General features: G+C 39.8%; 2 protein-coding genes and 1 pseudogene across 3 annotated transcripts in view; 1 reads left to right on the top strand and 2 right to left on the bottom strand.

Moving 5' to 3' along the window:
• Positions 1-24015, bottom strand: part of LOC120769437 (V-type proton ATPase catalytic subunit A-like) — a 260519-nt gene that overhangs the window by 234168 nt on the left and 2336 nt on the right. The window contains exons 2-5 of one of the 2 annotated variants that reach the window (XM_040096418.1): positions 2708-3066; positions 1947-2644; positions 874-1851; positions 438-806 (exon numbers count right to left, since the gene is read on the bottom strand). In XM_040096418.1, the coding sequence (XP_039952352.1) occupies positions 714-806; positions 874-1851; positions 1947-2644; positions 2708-2900 (1962 nt within the window). In that variant the 5' untranslated portion in view covers positions 2901-3066 and the 3' untranslated portion in view covers positions 438-713. Of the gene's footprint in view, positions 1-437; positions 807-873; positions 1852-1946; positions 2645-2707; positions 3067-24015 lie in introns of those variants that run through there. The other variant, XM_040096419.1, reaches the window with a different exon arrangement.
• LOC120767597 lies at positions 3523-10623 on the top strand (annotated as a pseudogene).
• LOC120769436 (probable peroxisomal acyl-coenzyme A oxidase 1) lies at positions 20226-22876 on the bottom strand. Its single transcript, XM_040096417.1, has 2 exons — positions 21582-22876; positions 20226-21513 (listed from the first exon to the last, which is right to left on the bottom strand). The coding sequence occupies exons 1-2, from the start codon at positions 22547-22549 to the stop codon at positions 20454-20456; spliced, it is 2028 nt and encodes a 675-aa protein (XP_039952351.1). The 5' UTR covers positions 22550-22876; the 3' UTR covers positions 20226-20453.

Below are 24015 nucleotides of genomic sequence, written 5' to 3' on the forward strand. Positions count from 1 at the left end.
TAAAAACTTGCTAGCAGTTTATTACGGGTAATCGTTCTTTTTTCAATTTTTTTTTGTTTTTCAATTTTTGCTCGCATGCAAAATTTGTAAACACATTTCACCAGGCGAAATAATTTGTACTTCATTTTACTGCTTTGTTAGAAAATACCGTAAAATAGAGTTTAATTCTTCAGTGGCATAAGAAACACCTTTTCGGTGAGCAAAACAAAATTTCGAATTCAAATTTTATACTTAGTTTAACGGTTCTGTGAAATGTGTTTAGCATACACAATTATGTGTAATGTATGTATGTATAGAAATTTGAAAAGGTCAGGGTTTTGAAACACTCGACATATGCCAGTCTTGCTTCTTTTATATATAGCTTCATTCTCACCCTCATCCTTAGCGAATGCTATTTCGGAAACGAAAATTAATTGAAAATATTTGAAACTAAAAACTATAATTTAAACCGTTTATTACTGATATAAAAAATGAAATCTCAGGCGAGTGGTACAAACAAGAACTGTGAGTAAAAACTTAAAAAATTCCGGTTTTCAGTTACAAATGGAGATTCTTAAGTTTTCTATTTCAGTGTATGAGTTATGCAAGTATAAAAATATTAATAACGGTATAATTAGTGTTATGCATTAGTATAAAAATATTAATAACGGTATCATTAGTGTTATGCAATAAGTTGAATTTGAGATCAAGCGAAACAGTTTTACCAAGTTACTTCATTCCAACATTCGACTAAAAGCCGCTTGCATATCGTCATTAAGTTTTTTGTAGTCACGCATGATTCTTCGTTCTCCATCTTTATGTGCATCCTAACATACCATTTAAATGCATTGTCTTAATTTATCTACAAAATGTATATCAAACAAGCGTACTCACCTTAAATTTCATGGATGATAATTCGTACAGTATATTTCCCATTTCTTGACGTATCTCATTCCATGTAACTCGATTTTCATCCGAAATTGTACTTTCTATAGCATTACGTGATAGATCGTAGAACGTAATTATGTTATTCAGCATGCCAACAGTCTTGTAGAATGGGCAATAGCGGTCATATGTCGAATATGAGTTCTGCTGCAGAAAGTCATCTTTAATCAACTTGGCTACCTCCAAAGTTACTTTATCGGTCTCGGCCAATGAAGCTTTTCCCACAAGCTGTACGATTTCGGATAAGTCCTCTTCTTCTTGCAGAATTTCTTTAACTTTTAAACGTAAAGGGACAAATTCCGGAAAATGCTCTTCGTAATATTCGTCCAACGCACGCATATATTTTGAGTACGATATTAACCAGTTTACTGATGGGAAATGCTTTCGTTGCGCTAACTTTTTATCTAATCCCCAAAATACTTGCACAATACTGAGTGTGGCGGAGGTAACAGGGTCTGAGAAATCACCTCCAGGTGGCGATACAGCACCGACAATGGAGACAGAACCTTCACGTTCAGGATTACCTAAACATTTGACGCGTCCTGCACGCTCGTAGAAGGAGGCTAGACGTGCACCCAAGTAGGCGGGGTAACCGGAATCGGCCGGCATCTCAGCCAAACGACCAGAAATTTCACGAAGAGCTTCAGCCCAACGGGAGGTGGAATCAGCCATCATTGATACGTTGTAACCCATATCACGGAAGTATTCGGAAAGTGTGATACCAGTGTAAATAGAGGCTTCGCGTGCCGCGACAGGCATGTTGGAGGTGTTAGCCACCAGAGCGGTACGCTTCATTATAGATTCTGTGACTCCCTCTATTTCAACAGATAGTTCGGGAAAATCACGCAATACTTCGGACATTTCATTACCACGTTCCCCACAGCCAACATATATTATGACATCAGAGTTGGAATATTTCGACAAAGACTAGAAATTTACAAATTTGTGAAACTTTACTTATAGGACTCGCTTTTTATTACTAATATTACTATAATTCTGTTAATAAAATAATGAAGTATTACCTGAGATATTACTGTCTTGCCACAACCGAATGCACCTGGTATTGCAGTTGTGCCACCCAAAACACATGGAAAAAGTGAATCTAATATCCGTTGTCCCGTTAACAATGGATGATTGCCCGGCAATTTTTCATTAACTGGGCGCGGCTGGCGCACTGGCCATACTTGCAACATTGTATGTTTGGTAACAACATTATCAAACTCGGTTTCAAGTACTACTTCGTCGACAGCATATTGACCCGGTGGCGCTATATATTTTACAGTACCTTTTGCACGTGGATTCATTAAAATCTTATGATTTACCAATGTGTTTTCTTGTACGTATCCGAAAACGTCACCGCCAGTCAAATGTGAACCGATTGATACCTTGCCTGGGCGAAATTCCCAACTTATATCGCGTGACAAACTTGTAACATTCACACCCTTCGGTATGTAAATAGAACTTGTGAGTTCGTTTATAATGCGTAGAGGGCGCTGAATTCCATCGAAAATACCACCCATTATACCTGGACCCAATTCTACAGAGAGCGGTTTACCGGTCTTTAAAACAGGATCGCCGACTGTGACACCGGAAGTTTCCTCATAAACTTGAACCGTCGCCATTTCACCTTCCAGACGTATAATTTCGCCAACGAGCTCAAAATATCCCACCCGCACCAACTCATACATAGCGGAGCCCGACATATTCTCAGCAGTCACCACTACGGCATTTAAAGCAAATTCAAATTAACAGATATATTCGAAGAATATATATTATAGTTCACCTGGACCAGAAACACCAAAAACACGTCCGTACTTGCTTTCGTCAACTCCTTTGCGCTTCGTAACTTCCACAAAGGAAGCGAGTTTCTCTTTCGAGGGCGGAAGACAAACACATTCCTTTTCGTCGATATCTATACAGCCACATGATTTCTCTTCTGGTTTCGTGTTATAGCAGGTACACCATTCAGACGACATTTTCAAATATTTCCGGTAACGTAGTTTTCAATAAATTGTTGAAGAAAATTTTTACGCACAAACGTCTTTTATATTTTAAATAACATTTCAATTTCAATCTGTCACTTTTCCAATTTGAATTGTGTGCCAGCTTTGCCAACTACAAAGAATACCTGATTCCATTAAGCTGTGGGAGAAAATTATATAGTGTTTACAGACATCAGACTAGAGGTGGATATAACTAAAAATATATCTTACGGACACTATAAATCTAACGTTCTTCGGGACCCACTTAAAGTTTTACTCAAACCCGGGCGGGACAGCTTTTGTAGGTTTTACTTTACACTCAAACTTAATGTAATCGTATCCATCGCCGGAACATCTAGTAAACTTGTATTGACAACAGAGTTGATTAAAAAGGCATTTAATTTACATTTACGGATTTTTAATTATTACTTTGGCAGCCGTAAATTTACAGTATGCAAGCATGGTGCAGGCATATCGGATATACCCAGGATGCCAGCCATATATAATGTTCGTGGGGGAATTATTTTCCGGCTTTATTTCTCTTTATCCACACGGTTTCGCTGTGGAGTATTAAACTTAATGATTTCTTTTTAATATAATCCTTCCCTCACTTAATATGGACTCGGAACTGCAATGGGTGGGTTAAGGAAACGCTGAAGTTTAATGAGAAAGGATATAACCAGCTGGTAAAAGCATAAACATCTCTTTATTACAACCACAAAGTGGCAGAGCCAACAGTTGCCACAACCAGCCAGCAACGAGTCGCAAATCAGTCCCTGCCCTCGCTTTCACGTGGTGCGCACAGCTTGTTTGCTTTTCTGCTTGGTCGGCTGACCAGCATAAGAAGGGTCAATGCTGTTGACTGCCTCACTGCACTTTTGAAGGACATCCATGGCGCCGTCAATGTACTGTTTGCACTGTGGCAGCATGGTATACAGTGAAATGAAAATTACTGTTACTGACCCGCGATCAGCAAGCATGCAAGAGAATTACTTAATTTCTCTTCTGCATCTGTTCAGCGGATGCGGAGCAAGAAAACGTTGCTGACGACTGGGAGAAAGACTGAGAGACGTGGACGTGGCATTGCCACAGGCTTGTTGATGGATAAGTGAATGAAGTGTGGAAAGATTGTTAACTTAATTTTGTTACCTTAACTTTAGGCTATTTATAAACAAATATGTATATTATTAAAGGTAAGTGGATAATTTCAGGAAGATGCCTCATACTGTTGATTGATCGGAAATATTTTGACTTTAGAGAGGGCGCTGATGCTTTTATATATGTAAACCAGGTTCAACTTAACAATCATTAACCAGCATCTGATATAATTTTATGACTGCATGTGGCAAGTAAGAGGGATGTCAATTCTCAAAATCACTCCATTGGAATTTCTGAGGTTTGGCATTTTCTGTCGAGGAGCGGTTTTTACATCCTTGGAGTCGTATTTAGATTGAGCCATGTGTAGAATTTCACGGAAGTGAGGAAAGTTCTCTTAGTGCCATTCACTTGGGAATGGCCAGAAACGATTCTTTTGAATATGGCTCAAGCAGCTCACGGCTTCCGGTCTTACACCAAGTATCCTCTGGGTAGCCAAAGAACATCCGTCCCCAGGGTTCTGCGCTGGGTTTATGACCCGCCACGTAAAAAAACACTACCAAAGGAAAAGAAGAAAACAGCCTCGGATGTGAGACCGCCCTTTTGATGACGACCCCTGCAAATGTGTTAAGGATTACGATTTAAGGACATGAACCTGGAATATACATTCCTTTAATTGGGAAGGTGCCGCTGGTTGATGTCCTTGTTTGAGTAAAGGCTGACATCACCCCTGTCCAAGAAAGGTCCTTGTGGCATTTACTACAGTGGCCATATAAAGCAGCGCAAATTTGGCGTGAGACTCGTGGTGGGGGAGGGACTTCGTTGCCGAGTACTGCCATTCACCCCGGTGGATGAATGTCTAGCCACAAACCGCATTAATGCGAGGTTCTTCAACATATCGCTGATTTGGGCCCACGTCCCGACGGAAGAGAAGGACGATGTAACCAAAGATTCCTTCTATGAGCGCTTGGAGCGCTTGGACAGCTGACCCCGCCACGATATCAAAACCGTGCTAGGAGACTTTAACGCCAGTTGAGGCTAGTCGAAAGATGGGCCGAAAGATGGTTATCTGTAGCACTAGATTCCAGCATAAGAAAAATTATCAAGCCACCTAGCTGTCTCGTGATATTCAGAGAGAAACGTCAAGTAAAAAAAAAACACATTGAGCTGAAAAAACAGTTAAACAGTTATTTTTTAATTACGTAACGGTACTGCATGTAGATACATATGTATGAATGTATCCTGCATACAAATGAAAAAAGAATATAAATTGACCGCTCATTTAATCAATTCTCGCATTATGTACACATATACATACATACAGCAGCTACTATTACACATATTGCTGCGGGAAAAAGTTTACTGCTGCGTTATCAGCAATTTGCAGTGAATTTATTTAAAATAAAGCACTCCAATTTGACTTCTCATGCATTGATGAAAACTTTGTCCGAAAGTTAGGTAGACGCTTAAGCGGAGTAAGTTTAAATAAAAACCCACTGAAGCCGCCACAGATAAAGTAGACAAATACTCGAATGCTCGCCCACACTTACACACATACACACATACACTTGCATGCATAGATGCAATTAGAAAATTGAATAACTTCCTGCGTACTCTTCGAGACATGTACGAGCATGTGCGTGTGTGTGCACATGTGTTTGTGTGCTTGGCTTTAGAGATATTTGAGTGAGTTTGCATAACTGCTAAGATAAAGTTTCGCCACTGCAGCACCGCACTCCAGCACCCAAACGCACTTATCTAATATTATGTAAACATTCGCCTTTCAAAATTACTTTGCAAACTGAAAACCATCAATAAAAAAGTTGCCAAACCATATATTTTCCCAATGCAGCGCCGCCACTCATCGAACTACCATTTCCGTCGCTAACGCCCCGCCGCACCACACGCGCCTCGTCAAAACGCTGTTCCAAATGCGTTTACACATTTTCGAACTTATTCCACTTCTAATGCCACTTCTGCCAACAGCATTTGATAATTGGTTAGTTCAATTGATTTTACTTCCTTTTCTCCACATTCGCACCCTTTTCATTTCTAAGCAAGCTGGCCCAACGCCTCGCCTCTTTGACTGCCTGACTTCCGGTGTGTGCTACGTTTGTTTGCACACACTATCGCTGACTGCCAGTCGTTTTCGACTCAAATTCTTTTTGTTCCAAAATAAATGTTGTATCCTCAAATACGCAGAAGTTCTGGCGCCCAAAGAACCCCATTGCCTTGAGTGCGCGACTACTGCTTGGGAAAGATTTGATTCGTGACGTGCGAATCTCCGAAGGTGCTTTCCAATTGTTGAAAGTTTCTATAGCGCCCTCGTGAATAACATTTGGCGGTGGAGAAGCCCGGCCCAGCGTCTGTGCAATGCATAATCACGCTATTTTCATTTTTATTCGAATTATTTGTGCATTTTCCTGCTTTCTGTTGTCGTCAATTTGCAAAGTTTTGGTGCCACCCTCACGCAGTAAGACTGCAGTCATAATAACGCATTCTTTTAAGAAATGCTTCGAGAAAACAATTAGTTTCGTAGTGAAAGGAACGACCCTTTCTTGTCTGCTAAAGCAAAGTTAGCAATGTGTACCCTACTTTGGGTTTTGGTAAGTTTCTGCGGGAGTGCCAATCATTTTCACAGAAATCAGTTGGCTTGAAGGTACCTTCTTCATAGTTTTTGATATTTGTTTTTTTGGTTTTTTAATTGCCAAAAAAAAAATAAATTCTGCTTACACTCGTATTCACTGTTTGGTCCATGTGAACCTCTTAAAATGCGTTTGAACTACTTGCATCTTGCTGAGTGGCGAATTTCAATTACAAGCAAAATACTCAATTCCACTCCCAAGTGGGCAATTGCTTCGCAAACGTCCAGGTTCTACTACTGCCGGCGCTGTAAGTTGGCTGACGGGTAACCGGCGGAAGAGTTCGTTAGTTAAACTACAAATACACTTCAGTAAGTAAGTAAGAAGTCCTTCAAGTTATCGATAAGAATGTAGTGACACTTCTCATGACGTTGAACTCTTGAACTTGCAACAAAACCAAAAAAGCATTCAAACTTTGTAGAAATACATAATTATGCAAAAATGACGGTAGAAAAGTCTTCAATGAAAGCAGCACCAGTTTGGCGATAATTTCAAATCTACTGGTAACAGCTTCTCCTATTCTTCTGTTTTGTTTCGAGTTTACAACAGCGCGATAGTCGTTCTTCCTTTTCGAGATTCCTGATGTAGCCAGGTCCTTCTCCACCTGATCTTTCCAACGGAGTGGAGGTCTTCCTCTTTATCTGCTTCCCCCGGCGGGGAATGCGTCGAATACTCTCAGAGCTGGAGTGTTTTCATCCATTCGAAGTATCACCTATTGGCAAGAGTTATTCTGCTTTGGATTTCGTGTCTGACGTTGTTGCTGGTATTAATGCTGTTCCCAAGATAGACGAAATTATCTACGACTTCGAAGTTATGACTGTCAACAGTGTCGTGCGAGCCAAGTCGTCTTGTCCTCGTTCGCTACCAGACCCATTTGGCTCGGAGAGGTCCTATATTTCAAAAATATAAAAGCCGAAATAGTGTTTTAGTGAACACCCTGTAGTTAACTACAAAAAGCTTACTAAATTTCGCACTACTTTACCGTTAACCATAGAGAAGTTTATTTAAGCCAAAATTACGGATTTAAACATTTAACGGCCAACAAAGTTCGGAGAATGTGCATCAGTTTTGTTTTGTTGTTTTTTGGATTTCAGAAGTATATTTGCACTATTTGTTACAAACTCGCTTGTAAGCCTTAAGCTACTGAAGGGTCGGCAAATCCTTTTCAATGTACGGCCTTTGTTTTGTTGATTTCGGGGGAAAAGTTAACATGGATCCGGAAAGTATTATGTATTTTTCTTTGTTTATACAATAACGTAAATCGCATATTTACACACATAAGCACATAAAATAAAGCATTTACAGTTATACGTCCATACCCATACACGCACACATTTCCATTTGTGTGCGTGTGTATGCGAAATGCTTTATTTTTCAAAATTCAAATGCAGGCATCGCCCAAAATACCGTCGGCTGCTATGTGTGTAATCGCACACCAATTCATACATATATATAAAAATATTTTCTTTTAAAAATAAGAAAGTGAAAATAAAAGCTACATCCATAATGTGTACGAGTATGGGTGTAGTTTTGCGTTATTTTCTGCCCGAAACCGGACGGTTGTCCCACACAACAACCCAGTGAAGATAAAGACGCTACCGACAAAATCGAACTAGTCCAAAAAAATTATATAAATTCAATGAAAAGTTCAATGTAGTCGTTTCTAAACCTTCTCGAGTTTAAAAATGTTTCGGATTATATAAATTGAAGAAGGTAGTTTTTTATCAGCTTTGATCTCGACTGAGACTGATGTATTACTGAACGAAATCTGCCAGCAGTCATCTCCTAGTACATCAGCTTGAGAAATACACCACTTGGAAAAAAGGGTCGATGGACTGGTTGGCGTGGTGATTCACATTAGTTCGCTGCTGAGTCCATTTTTCACATTCACACATCCGCACGAGTGTATGAAGTAGCTCCACGTATAATGTATTTACATTACATACATACTTGTTGTTATTATCCCCCACACTGTATGAGCAAATCTGCTCCTTGCTTTGGCTTTCAACTCCTAATCAACGTTTAATCTTATATTTAGCATATTTTGGGTTCGAGCTGTTAATATTATTCTTACTAAAAGCAAACTATTTATGCAAAACTGTTATTGTGCGAGTGTTGCGAGAATATCGACCGAGCGTTCAGGCAGGCAATATTAACAATGCACATACATACATATACATATAATAACGAAGTAGCTTAGTAGTTTAGTAGATATTGCGAAAGCTCCACTTTGACGGCTACGAGGGCATAAAGTAGTATTTTTACTGTCAAACACTGCCAAGTCACTTTTGTCTTCTTTAAATTTCATATGAGTCCTTGTATTCCTTAATTTTGATGGACGATAACAAAATATAATTTAAAATATGTGTACATCTTTTTATAAGGTTGAGTATATATTTAGATATATAGTATATACATTGCTTTGTGAATATTCTGATCATATTTTTAATGCATCTAATCGGTTTGCATTGAGTTATTTTTGTTATTCAAGTCTTTGTCACGCAGGTATTGTTATGCATCACCTAGAATACCAAATCTGGCATTATGTGTGTGGATTTACTTTACGCAATAAAGCACTAAAGCAACAACAAATTGCAGTTTCGTAAATTTTTGAATTGATTCAGTATCAAATGCTTCATGCATATATATCCCTTTCCTATATCCAGTTTGCTTGTTTATAAGCGGTCTACTTTAGGGCTTACATTGGTTTACGGATTTCAGAAAATCAATTTTTATTGTCGTATTAAAGTTTACAACACCTCTAGAAAATTGTCCTCAATTCAGAGTTTCCGAGTAATAGTTTCTGAGATATTACCTTGAAAACTTGTGCGCTCGAGGCCAGCTAGGCGCGCCGCCTTTTAACACGTTTTTCTCGATAATGTCTTTTTGAATTCGGTTGACAAGATTTCTCGATCTTCATGATATTTTACACAGGCCTTTGAGATACACTTCTTAAAGACTTTGACGAAGCTTTTTCTCGATTACAACCATTTGAAAAAAAAGTCTGGAAATTTTCGCAGAAATTTTCATTTGTTTGTAAAAATGTCTGCCAAAAATCCAATTTTCAGTTTTTTTCCTTCGTCCAAGTTCTAAGATAAGGTTTTAACTACCTAGGTAAAACACGTATTTTTCACTTTATATTATCCTCTAAGGAGTACGACGTAGCGGCGCAAAATTTCCCACTTGCGTTTCACGGCCCAGCTCACCAATTTTGAGCCAATCTCGAGTTGGATGAATAATGTCAACAGTATCACTGGCTGGATATTCGCTTTAGCAGCAGGACTGTCGCATTTACTACCCGTCTATACACATAAACATATCGATATAATTTATGCTGATTTCACGACAAACGCCATATTAAACCTTGGCCCTTGCAAGAGTATGTGGTGCACAGAAAATTTTAAACAATACGTCGATTGCACTTGAAGAAAAGTCATAGAATCAGCCGTAATTGGGGTCCCATCAAACGCACCGAGTCTCAAGGTGTCCGCTATGGTATCTTCTACATTCGTACCAGTTGAGATCGTGACGACTTTCTGTCTTGGCTTGGGTCTAAAGATGTTCAGACAAAAAGAGCGGTAAGTCCGGACGTTCAGTACAGCTTTATATTTTCAGCATATTACCTTGGGTTCGCAAAACACATGTGTTTCTCAACGCCGTTGCTTCCTATATCCATTTGGGACCGCTTGGATCCAATCGACCACAAGATTTTCCTCTGTTACACGCGTTTATTTGACTATGGGAAATGGTTTTAATACATGCAGGGCATTTAGTATTTTATTTACGATGATCAATTGGAAAATCCCAAATCTGCGGCTGTGAGTTATCGACAGAGGCAACTGGTTCATCCGGGTTTTAAGTATCTCTTCTATGTCTTCCAATTTGTGCTGATCTATGCGGTAATCGGGGGGTATGGATTGGATGGTGTATTCATGAAATTTATCAGCATGAGATTTTGTTTGGGAAATAGTCCAACATAGAAAACATAAACTGTGTCTTCTGCCTACTATGACTCATATATAGTAGGGATCAAGATAGATCTTTTAAATGCTATAAAAATGCACCTGTGGGTACTATAGATCCGGTACAGCCGAAGTCAACGTTTTTTCTGATTTTTAAATTAACTTGAGAAATAACGGAACTCTGATACACAAACAAGAGCACTTATAATCTTAATGAAAGTAAAGCGGTTATAACTTTTGCAGAGAGCGAAGCCTATAAGCCACTTAACAGCTGTCTAATCCGCTAGTAAATATGTACATGCAGGTATTGTAGTTAACTTAGCAAAGCATTTAAGCACATAATTGCATATTAATGATTAATACAAGTTCAATAAAAGGTTTGCCATCTTAGCCAGCAATTAAAAGTGATTAGCAACAAACTCGCCCCGCAAAGAGTCCGTCACATACAGTAGAAAGAATCCTAGCAATTTCGTACATATGTATGGGTGCAAGTGCGTATGTGTGAGTGTGTGAATGTGCACCACTCCAGCAGCCGACACGAAGGCACCTGTCAACTTGTTGGAACAAGCGATAAGTACTCACCTGCCTGCATATTTATATACACCATAATATATAACCACCATAATAATATATTTATATACATATGTACATACACATACAAGTGCTTCTTGAAATGCTACCACTTACTTCATACTCAGCCACCCGCAGTCATTCTTATCTGCTCGACAATCCACCCGCTCAACATCGAGACATATGTATGTCACTCGGCGCGTCCAAACGGACCGCTATGTCTGAGTCCATGTGTGCTCAGCCATATACTCTTGATTGTATGTTCCTGTGTATAAAGTTCGCAGTCAATCGAGTTCACTTGTGTCACATTCGTCACTTCCTCTTGTGTTGTTGTTGCTGTGTTGCTGCTACTTCTGCCACAATCATTTTAAATTGTTACTCATGAATCAAGTGCAAAACATGTGAGTATGAAATGCGAAAAAGTTTTTCTATAAAAATTGTTTGGGCGTATCATTTCATGCTTGTTGGCAGATAATGAAATTGTTGAAAACTTTTGGGTTAAAAAAAAACAACAAAGAAAGGGAAAACCACTCAACAGCACTGAAAAAAGACAAAGACAAAGTGAAGTAGGTATGTAGCTAGGTAACTAAGCAAATGCTTGTATGTAGCGAATGTTTATAAAGTCATTATAACTGCGTAGGTGTATTATTGACTTGTTATTGTTGTGAAGCACTGTCATGTCAACGTTTCCGATAACATCTAATCGATTTAAAATCCTTACAACTGAAGAACTTAAGCAAAGTTACTAACTAATGAGCTTCTGAAGCTCTTCAAGTTACTTAAGCGAAATCGTGGAAAATTTGGCGCACATAACGGAAAACGATGAGCACAAAATAATAATACTTTGTTTATAATTTTAAAATTCTTAATATATTCTTCAAAATCTATGTCGTCCCCTCAAAGAAATCCTCCTTGGCCCTAATGAACTTGTGCCAAATTTGTTTCCAATCTTCGAAACAGATGTTAAAGTAAATTTCCGGAATAGCCTTCAATTCACGTTTAATTTTTTCAATTGACTCAAAGCGGCTACCCCGGAGCGGTCGTTTGAGTTTGCTGAATAGCCAGAAGTCACATGGAGCTTAATCAGGCGAACACGGTGCTTGCGGCACGATATTGGCTTAAAATTTGGCGAAAAACTCACGAACGATCAATGTGGTATGCGACGGCACATTATCGTGGTGCAAGAACTAAGAATTGTTTAATATTTTTTTTGGTTAAATGAAGCTTAAAGTCTCACCTTTCCAACACTATATGGTATGACACAATGTGATTGGCAGCACTGGAGATAAAGGACTGCAACAACATCTATTGACAAAATACGAAAAGACTTTTTCGACTACCATTATATAAATTATATTTCTATTATATTGTGGTATATGCTTGTTCGTCAGTCTGTGTGGCATTTTAGTCGACAATGTTATTAAATTTAATTTTTTTTGTTAAATTTAGTTCTTTCCAATAAGAGAGAAATATTTTTGAACATTCTTCACTTGGGAACCTCCAAGTGCCAACTATAGAAAATAATAAAACTGAACAAAAACGGATGGTTTAGAAGATACTTTTGCTTAGCACATATTTAGCCATACAAAATCTACAGATTATTGAATGATTAAGTAGTGAGTTAATTAGTATATGAAATTACATAAAAAAATATTTAATCGTTTCTAATTGGCTGTTTGTTTTTGGTTGCTTTTGAAATGCCAAAATTCTGCTATATTTAGATGCAAATCTATAATTTTACCTACTTTTTCCATACAAATAATTTCGCAATTTATAAAATTTAACAAAAAAAATAGAATTGACGATATGGAAGGTTTCAATTATTTGCTTGCTTGCTTCTACATAGGAATAAAATCATCATTATTTTCCTATTTTCCGTGATTGTCAGTTTTAGAATAATTTTTTTTTTCACATTTACAATTACGTATAATAAATACATACGTGTTTATGCGCCAAACAGCCATTTAAATGAGAATTCGTAAATTTTTTTCTGTACAAATGGTGCAAGTCCATCATTGATTGTATTGTATTTTAGTCAGCCACATGCTAATAAATTTTCCAGCAGCATAACTGTATATCAAATTATTTTGTTTCCGCTTTATTTCCGTTCGATTTGTTTTCCAAAGAATTCCGTGCCGTGACCAACGAAAAACATAAATAAATTAATTTGCAAATCCATGCCATAATACAAACATGGGATTATGCACAGCTTGCCATGCATTTATTGCCGAGCGAATTTCGGACCGAACGCATGAGCGTAATTGCAATAATTTGATTTTAACTATAATTATGCATACAAATTGCCGAATATCAAACACAGTGCGCCACATGCCACCGATAATCTGCTTTGTGGTGCTGCAGGGCGACAGTGCGCTGTGCGTAGTACGCTGCGTATGAGTGATGCCCAAATGGCCGAATTAGTTGGAAGTGTAATCGAAATAAATTCCATTTTATTTACATTATTTTTATGTGTTATTTTGATATGCTTACTCAAATTCTGACTGAAAGTTATCTTTAAAGTTTATATTTACACTTTCTTGTTATTTTACGCCGAACTTGGAGCGAATATTTTTCTTGCATGCAAATTTTTTGCCCAACTAATTTACATATACAAGTATATACTAGACCGGGCTAGCAGATAGCGTGCTCACATATGCATGTATGTGTGTGTGTGTGGTCGAGGCTACAGCTCGCATTATGCTTGCCTTCGTTGCGCTGGTGTGGTTCCAGCCCCAGAGTCATTATGGCTGCTGTTCTACTGTTTCTCAGCTCGCCACGCACGAGGCAACACACATCTTTTTTGCGCTCCAACTTGCACCGTCATTGTTAATATTTGTCTCAAGTGTCAAAGTTTGGCGTTAAAATACATTAAAGTTTCTCCGCATTTTTTGGTTCTTTTCTATTTTTCACATGAAAGCACATACGGAAGCCAGTGCTTTTACACTGGGACAGTTACGCACATACATATATGTACATAGGTATATATGTAGTCACCGGCAAGCATAATTTTTGAATGCATTATACAAATGAAAATTTTATGCGCATATTAATGTCATGCGAATATTTAATTAACCCAAAAATAGCATGCGAGCGCTTTGAACATTTCAAAAATAAAAATTTGAAAATACATACAGTTCTAACACGAACTAAACTTAGCAAGAATTGAACGAGTTGAATTGAATGGGGAATATAACGTTAAAATAAGGATTGTCGAAAAAGTTTTTTCGTATTTTGTCAATAGATATCGCTGCAGTCGTATATCTCCGGTGCAACCAATCACATTGTGTCATACTAATTAGTGTTGGAAAGGTGGGACTTTGAGCTTCATTAAACCAAAAATTAAATTTAATTCGGGGATGTTGAAAAAAGTTACAGCAGTTCAAAAAGGAGTGAAAATTCGCTAGATTTTGAAATATTTGTATAAAAAAGGGAAGAATGCCATGCAAGCCACCAATGAAAATTGAGAAGCTTTCAGAGACGATGTTGTATCAGTTCGTGTAGCAAAACAATAGTTCGCTCGTTTCCGTTCTGGAAATTACGAAAATTCGATTTACACTGATGAAAGTTTTACACTGATGGAATAATGTCGCTAGTGGAAAAATGGCAAAAAGTGGTCGACCAATATGATACACATTTGTTTATTATTTATTATTGCAAATATAAAAAAAAAACCTGAAGTTCGATAAGAAATACGAAAAGACTTTTTCGACTACCCAATATATGCAATTCTAACACCTACACCTAGCAAAAATTCAACGAGTTCAATTGAATCAGGAATATAACGGTAAAATAAATAAAATTGTTAGAAAAAAAGTTGAAAATGCATTTTAAATTGTTCTATACATTCACTTGCTTCAAGCATCTCAGGAAAAAGCATTTTCTTCAATATTTTTTCGCACAGAGAACGAGATAGCGTTTCACCCTTTCCAATCGATGTGAACCGATTTGTCTGTGTTCATACTTTGACTGCTCCGTAGCATTATCTGTGTCCCTATGGCTACATATGATGACGAAAAATAACAACAACAGTCGGACAATCGCGTAATATTCGTAATCTTCGAGAGGGATCGTGTGGTGTCGCCATTTTATTGGTTGAATAGCAAAGCATTGAGCTGCCAAAAAGGATTTCTTATATACAATTTTGATTATATAACATAATAAGCTTACTGCTTGAGCCAATGTGCAAATCCTTTTAAATTTCCATACATACAAACACACACACATGAACACACATGTCGATATCGTTGCTATAAAACCACTTGACGCCGATAAGTTGGCAACAGATTCTTTTGGAAATCAATTTTTATTTTCAATTTAATTTAATCCGTAAAGTACTGCCAACCAAATTACTGCATTCAACTTACACTCCAGGCCTTCGGCGCCACATGTTGCAACTTTACTTCGCCCGCTGCCGTTGCCCTTTTTGGCTTACCGCTACCGTTACATGATTGCAAAATGACCTCCGGCATAGCAGAGCTGCTGTCTTATCGCCCAATCGTAGTCGACAAAGAACTTACAGCCATTTAATTCAAGCTCACTCACACTTACAGGCAGCCAGCCCTTACGTACATACAACAGCGCCAAAGCACGTATGTATGCATGTATAGGTGTGAGTGTGTGTGCGTGTGCAGTTGAAAACATTCATATATTTGCACTTTACTGGGTATTAAATGTAGTTTAGCACAATCCTTATTCCTGATGCTGATTAAATCCAAGCGCACACGCCAACACCAACACCAGCGCACATACTTGCGAACACAAGAATGTGTGCACATACACACGCACACAGGCGCAGAAAAGTTATGGTGGTTTTTAATTGAATTTCTGCGGATGAAGAAAAGGGAAAAAGAATTAAAATAAATAAAACAAATGCTGACAGCCCAATGGCTGGGAGGCCGAGCTGCTGCAGGAAAGCTCTTAGGCAACTTACTGCACAACCGGCAGTTTGGCCATACGACCGGGTTTAACGGATGGCCGCCCACTCACACGCCCTAAACATCAGCAACTTATTTAAACGAAATTTGAAGATTTTCTGCCGTCGTGAACTCAATGGCCAGCCCGCCGACGTCACCGCGCTCTTGAAACGCGCTGGCTATTGTGCAAGCGCACAGCACGCAAATACACACACACAGCCACTTATACTCGTACATATGTATATCTAGATGACCACGTTGGACCGTTGACCATCAAAGGCGAAGAAGTCATGTTAAGTGTCGAATGCGATTGGCAATTAGTTGCGGAATTAAAGGATCAAGTAGTCAACAAATACAACAATTGCCACGTTACATACAAAATTCATTTGATCGCAAGGCTGGGCATACTTACAGGCGTTGCCACCCACGTTTGCGACGCGCTCAACGCCGTGGTCCTTCAATGCTTTATGCCGCGTTCATATTGTTGTTGCTTTTGTTTTCCAATTAGTGTATACACACACACGCATCCGCACATGCTCGGTCATGCAGTTATTGGCGATTGGCAAAATCACTCTTGTCCATAAACTGCCATTTACCCGCCCCGCTTGTACCGCTCCTCCACTCACGCGTTGGCAGAGTTTCCGTAATTCACTTAAAAGTTTCGTACGCCCTGCTATGGACATCATTATCACTTGTTTCTTTTTTACGCACAATTCTGTTGCTTCTCCTGTACGCTCCCCACTCCCTTATAATTCACTGCTTTCATTGCTTTATTGGATGAGTGAACTCGACGAAATCTCTGTTAACCACTTTTGCTTCATGTGGCCACTGCTCTGCTCTTCGCCTTTCATGGAATGCACTCAAGCGCGCACACACACGCTTTCCGGCGCTCTCGTGTGTGTGGGTGTGTGGTATATTTGGATTATTTTCGCTACTATTCGTTGGTGTTTTTTTGCTACACTCCTTGTCTTGCTCGCCTTGTGGGTCGCGCTATCAATTCAATTACAACTGTAACAATCTTAAACAATTAGACAACAGCAATCGGAGCGTCTCAACGACGTGAGTTTATCGTTTTGTTAAAGATTTGATTCCTTTTTTATTAGCTTCTCAATTTGGCTGTCGCCGACTTTCATCAACCGCACTTCAAAGTCGTAATTGCAGCTATTTTTGTAATTCTCTCAAGTCTTCTTTGGCGGAACCACAAACAATTTGCCCTAAGTGGATACATTTACAATGCGCATATAAATATATATAAAAATGTAAATATCAAAGTTTCACTTGAAGACAGCCATAACTCAAAACATGCTTTATTCTTCTTTACTGGCGTAGACACCGCAGCGCGCCAGTCGTTTCTTCTTTTTGCACGGTGGTGCCAATTAGAGATTCCAAGCGAAACCAGGTCCTTCTCTACCTGGTCTTTTCAACGGAGTGAAGGTCAGAACATTTCTCTCAAAAAATCGTAACGAAGCCTCATCATATGTTGTCATCGTCCGTGCCTCTGCACCATATGGTGGAGAGAAGACTTTACTTCTCAATTGCGTACTCAGTCTGAAGTAGCACCTGCTGGCAAGAGTTATAGTATTTTCCGTTGGATTTTGAGACTGACATTGTTGTTGCTGTTAATACTGGTTGCAAGATAGACGAAATTATCTAGGACTTCGAAGTTATGAAGATTTAGCTGATGCAATCCATCGGCGGCCGCCGCTTTGTTGTTCTTCAGGCGGGTAATTGCTATACGAACTATTCATGTTCGGGTAATGGAACGTCTGTCTATCATCATCGATTGTGGAATCGTGTTCACCATCTCCTGGCGTTATGCTTTCACTGTCATTCAGCAGACTGGAGTAGTATTCCCTCCATAATTTTAGTATGCTCTGGGCATCAGTCACTAGATCACCTCTGGGGGTTCTACAAGAAAATGCTCCGGTCTTGAAACCTTCTGTTAGTCGTCGCATCTTTTCGTAGAATTTTCGACCACTACCCCTGTCGGCCAGCTTGTCAAGCTTTTCATACTCATTTCGGCTTCTCTCTTTTTTTGTCTGCCTCTTCCCCTCAAAATATGCTTTACACTGTGTCAAATAATAATAAACTGCCGTCTAGCTGCTGGAAAAGCCGCTTTTCGACTTTAAGAGTTACCTGGTCCGTTAGTTGAAAAGGAAGGCGCGTGAGCATCAGACCGCAGCCGACTGCTGTTAGGCCGAAATTAGCTCTATTGTGCTCTAGGCGGTAATTAATTTGAGCCTTATCCGGCAAGCACCGGATTCTTATCCACCTCAACCGTTCAATGTTTCTTAATTTGGAGCATGGGAAGCCGCCTCATCCGGCTGAAGGCCGGGTATACGCATAGATAATGTTCCAGCGTCTTTTTATCATCCGTGCATGCTCTGCATTCCGCAGGCTCCACTTTCCCACTTTCTCAAGTTGAAATATTAAGGATGGGTGCCCTATGCTGACCACTACAATGTTACTAAGGCCCCTTTGGCCGAAAAGTAGGAAGTTTTGCTCAGTCCACCATCATCACCACTACCAAGTAACTTGTGTTTGTGTTTCAAGACTTGAGGTGTTCTTATTAATATCTTCTTTATAACTATAAGAAATATTCCGTTGGACTCTGTTCTTCTTTGGACCCATTCGCTTTCTTATAAAAACTAAAATGGATTATGTCATTAGCAAATGCCAGCATTTGAACATTTTTATAATTAAGGTCAGCATTTTTTATTGGAAATGAGCATTGTTGCTCCATTAAACGAGCTTGAGTTTTTTTTATTACTTTCTATTAATTAAAACATTAAGTGTATATAAGTTCACATTTAAATAATGAAGAAAAAACAGAATGTAAATTGCAAAGCAACAGTAAAGAAGCAATGTTCTATTTTTAATTTAGTGCAACTTCAAGGAAATACAAAATATAAGATGTGGCTTGTAAGCTTTTCTTCCACTAATGAAGAGCTTTGTGGCGGAAATTGCAAAAAACGGGAAAAGAAATGAACGAATAACCATTGAGCTGAGCATTTTTCGAACCGCGAGTATTTTAATTCGCGCCATGTATAATCCAAAGTGTTGCAACAACTCGCCAACAGAGAACAAATTGCAACATGCAACAACAACCCACACACCTAAACTCACCTAAACAGCAGCTCAACCCACATAATTAGTGCGTTTTCATATTAAAAATGCGAAAATCAGCTAATTAGCAAGAGGAAAAGAGGAACGCCATAAAATTCATTTCGCTTTAACGAAAGAGTCCTTTGGCCAACAACAAAGCAACAACGCTGATGGCAATTAAAGGATTGCGGCTTAAATTGCTTTCGTTACATTTATTATTTTCCATATAACGGAATGTAGGGTTGTATATGCACAGGTAGGTATGTGTGTGTGTGAGTGGGTGTGTGTTTGTGCGCCTTGCTAAGCGGAAGTGACGGCTTCGCGAGTGGCGAGCGAACATGCGTTAATTTTCATTATTTACTCAGCAGCAATAACCAGTTTTTGCATAAAAATTACGAAAGGGGAAACAAAACAAAAGTTAAACTGTGTGAACAACCGAAAAAATACAAAATATGGCAACGCACTAACGAGTCCTTTATTAATTACGCAAATACGCAAACAAGGCGTCTGACCGACCGTCCGACTGTTTCGGTTAACGACGACAAGGCGACGCAGGAACTCCATGTACGTAGTCGCAGCGTGCGGAAGGGATGTAAAGGTAGCGGGCGAATTGGCAGGGGGGCGGGGCTTCATGGCGAGGAGTGAGGGAGGCAATGTGCGCTGACTGAAGTTGCTTTTTACACGCTGCAATTAGCAGGCGAAAATTTATATTTCATTATTACGGTTATTTGCATAACGGAGCAAAAAACTTTCCGCACAAACGAATACAGTCACGAAAAAAATACGTCGTAGGAAGCGAAACATTTCACAAATTTAATACTTTTACATGCATTCACAAAGCAATGCGTATACATACACACAAACATTCACACCAACAACAAAAAATTTAATTTTTGCTATTTTTAGAAGTTTCAAAAATTCAAAATAATCCGTCAAAGGAATTTTCGCAGGAGGAGTGGCATTGTTTTAAATGGAACACTGAGAGACTTACACAGCAAGGAGTCTGCAATTAATTAAAAAAGGACTCAGAAATTAAGAAAAAATTAATTGAAACCTAGAAAAAAATTTTTATTGTGTTGTTGACAGCTTGAGATAATTAAAATATGTCTATATAAAAGGCTTTACTGAAGCCAATATGCATAGGAAAAGGAAGTCGTATCCAAAGCCGGATACCACGTCCTCAAAATCCATACTTTCACAATTAAACTAAACTTCGCGTTAACTTCTTCAGCTTTAAAAATATTTTTTGACGAAAAGTGCTCACAACTTTCCCTGCATTAACGGTTTAAGGTGTGTACGAAATGTGCTGTTTACCGACTCCTGATTCAAGGGACTTTTGCGCGCCTCCGCCATCAGACGCTCGTAGACACGCCCATCATAGCAACCTAAAGTGGAGCCCAACACACGATCATTGAAATCGAAACCATCAACCACAGCGACGGCATTGACACGCAAGTCCGCCAGCAAATGTTCGTAGCGAGCCTGCAGCTGATCGACTTGTCGCGCATTTAACGGAAAAGACATTAAAATGTGACCCAAACTACTCAAACACAATTCCAGAACGAACAACTCAGCCAGCTGCGTGAGAACGTCCGCCAAAACGGGTTTCAGCTGTTTACAAAACTTTTCGCTCTCTTCCAAGGCGGTGCGTGCTAGGAATGCACGTGCATGCAAGGTTGCCACCTGTGTCAAACGTATGCCAGCTTTATTGGCTGCCAGCTGTTCCGATTTCAAAAGTTTACGCTGCTGTCTCTGGTACTCGTAAAGCGCACGAATGCTTTCTGCAGCCGCAAACTCTAAGAGTGTCGTCAGCATTGTGAGCTCAATATTTTTACCCCATTTGGGACGCGTTGCATTACGCAGATATCTGACGCTGTGTGGCAGTACTTTCCGTTTCAGGCCCTCCACATATTGTTTGAGGAGGAAGCGCGCAGTTTGCAGCAATAAAACCGTATTTTCGCCTTCGTAAGTACATGCGGCCGTGACGGTTCCATAGATTTGTTGGAAATTTGACGAACTCAAATAACCGTGACCGCCGCAGGCTTTACGTAATACTTCAACACCTTCTTCGGACTCCGATGAGCAGTATGCTTTGAGGCAACAGGACAAGGCATGCAGCTCTGGCAGGTTGCGACGCTGACCAGCATCCAACTCCTTCACAACATTCTGATACATGACCCAGACAACGTCGGCCGCAATACGAAAGAATATACCCTTTGCGATTTGTGGAAACAACTTCGCCTGTTGAGTGGTGTGATCCAAAATTTGTGGTTCGGGTTGGTCGGGTGCAATTGGACTCTGACGTCGTACTGCCGAATACCTGCACGTAAAATAAATGATAGAATGACTTAAAAATATATCCAATTTGCCTCAATTCCACTCTGTTACCTGGTTGCTATCGTAGCCGCTTGCAGTAAACAGAAGGAAACATCGCGTACAATCATTACACGCACAAACACCATGGTACCATAGGTAAGCAATGGTTCGGGTCCTTTCACAAAGCGTCCATTAGGGTGCACCTGTGCGTTTTTCATTAACATTTGGGTACGTGGTATGCGAACGTTCTTCAACCCCAGAAAACCATTATTCACACCATTCACACCCAACTTCGGTCCGATCTCGCCCACATCTACACCCGGTTCCGGCAGATGCGTCTCAGCATTGCGTATGCGCACCAAAAATGGATGCAACCCGTGGTGTTTCCCTTTTATATACAATTGCGCCATGACAATCACCATGTTGGCGCTGTGACCCATTCCACCGGGCCACCATTTGTACGCCGTTAGCGTTGGTGTATTCAAAATGAACTCTTCACTTTGTGCATCGTAATCGGCGCGTGTCTCCAGGCCGCGTATAAAAGTGCCATGGCCCAGCTCCGTTTGCGCATATGTGCCGATAATGCCATCCATGCGCCAAGCGCGATCGAACCATTCGCGTTGCTGCTCCTCCGTACTCTGGCCCAACAATGTTGGCAAGAACATCGAAAAATGCAAGCGCAACGGAAAGTTTTGCTGAAACAACGCCGTACCCAATGGGCCGGCCAGCAGAATTCGAAAATCGTACAGCGTTGCTATCGCGCTCTGCTGTGCATCGACTTTGCTGTGCGCATTGGCTGCGTGCCAGCGGCGCAGTTTGCCAAGAAATTTGCAAGCTTTCGCAATTGTGTACTCATAAAGCTCTTTGTGCGACATCAGCGACGTGTGTTGGGGGTCCGTCAAATCGGCATCTTCTATGAAAAGCTTATCTAAAGCTCTGCGCTCGTGCAGTGCAGCGCGACCGCCTGCCCACCACTCCGCAAAGTCTTCACTCGAAATGGCTGCACCCGCACGTTCGCGTTGGAGATCTGCATTCGTCATTGTATTTGCAACGCAAAAAATTTCACTTTCTTTGCTAAAAACTGTTTGGTTCTACTTTTAAATGGGTTTGTAGCACTTTTTTATAATATTTTACAAAACTGTATGGAAATGCACTGCGACCGATGTGTTTACACTTACAGTTGCAGGCAAACTGGCAGACTGTTATCAGCCTGCTTGCTTAAGCAAGTTGATAAGAGTTCTTTGTATTGCATTCTACCACTAAAAAATGCTTTCTGCAAGAGTGTTGTTTATTTGCGTCACGAGTATAAATAAAGCATTATCTTAAACATATGTATATAAAGCCAGATGGCTAATCACTTTTGCTTTCTGTCCAGTGAGAGACATAAGACTGAGATGGAGCGCTTTGGAAAGCGTCGGTTGGAAAGGTACGCATTCATTCACCTTTTGTTTGAGTGAACACTCGCGGAGTGAAAATACAAGCGAATAAGTGTGCATTAAAGCTGTACAGCAAGAAAGCTTCAGTTTTACTGAAAACAAGGTGGTTCGGAGTTAAATTAAACTTTTTAGATTCCTGAACCTTTTTCGGAATTCTTTAAGGAGTTTCATGGTTTTCACGGCTTCAAAAAAATTATTTTTTACTATCTTTTTTAATTGTATAACATATATAGAATAATGTCTTAAATTCTCAACTTGATCCAAGTAACAATATCTGTAATACAGTCTTCAAAAGTAACGCGTTCGAGGTCAGTATATAGTATATCGAAACTTAAAACTTTAAGCGCATTTTTCTCGAAACAGTGCTTTCAGAGTTATTTCCCGCGAACTACTCAAGCGATCAGACACAGGACATATGTATATTGTATATGTCGGGATCTATTCTCGATAGGTAGGAGTTCGACCTGCTACAGTATCCAGAACGAAGCTGTGCAAGGGTCACTCTAGTTCCTCGTGCCAACTCGAGCTCTTCGTCTACATTGGGTGGTGGTTTGACTCCAAGTACGGCATTTACTGCAAGGGAGTCGATGAAGGTTTTGATGGCTTTACTGCGAATAGCGGTCAGTGCTTGTCGGAAGTCTGGTCTGCGTATTGTCTGATGGCGTCAAGGTAGTTGAGGAATGGCCTCTTGATGTTCCTAGGAGGCGGTTCCACTCCAAGCAGGTGACTGCAAGGATGATTTCTGCAAAAGCACCGCAGCAGAAACTGCTTGGAGAGGTCTTCATTAGGCTACTTAACTGCGAGCATCAAGGGGCATCCTGTCGTAGTCAGAAGTGCGGTATTCTAACAGGTGTGTTGCCGGAAATGACGTCATAATGACCGAGTTTTGAATATTTTACTTTGGAAATTTTACAAAATCTTTCTAAAATCTTCCTCCTTGTAACAACAAAAAAGTCTGAAAAAACACTTATTATATACATATGTATAGGTCGTTGTTAGCTCGACGAAACCCATGCAACCCTTAAGTGAGCTTTAAAACAACCGGACAGCAGGAGAAATGTCACCAAACA

The sequence above is a fragment of the Bactrocera tryoni genome, chromosome 2, assembly GCF_016617805.1.
Source record: "Bactrocera tryoni isolate S06 chromosome 2, CSIRO_BtryS06_freeze2, whole genome shotgun sequence".
Classification (NCBI taxonomy): domain Eukaryota; kingdom Metazoa; phylum Arthropoda; class Insecta; order Diptera; family Tephritidae; genus Bactrocera; species Bactrocera tryoni.

Coding starts and splice junctions, on each gene's coding strand:
- LOC120769436 (XM_040096417.1), bottom strand. CDS start 22,549: ATGACGAATGCAGATCTCCAACGCGAACGTGCGGGTGCAGCCATTTCG. Junction 21,514..21,581: donor GCGGCTACGATAGCAACCAG/GTAACAGAGTGG, acceptor TTTTACGTGCAG/GTATTCGGCAGTACGACGTC.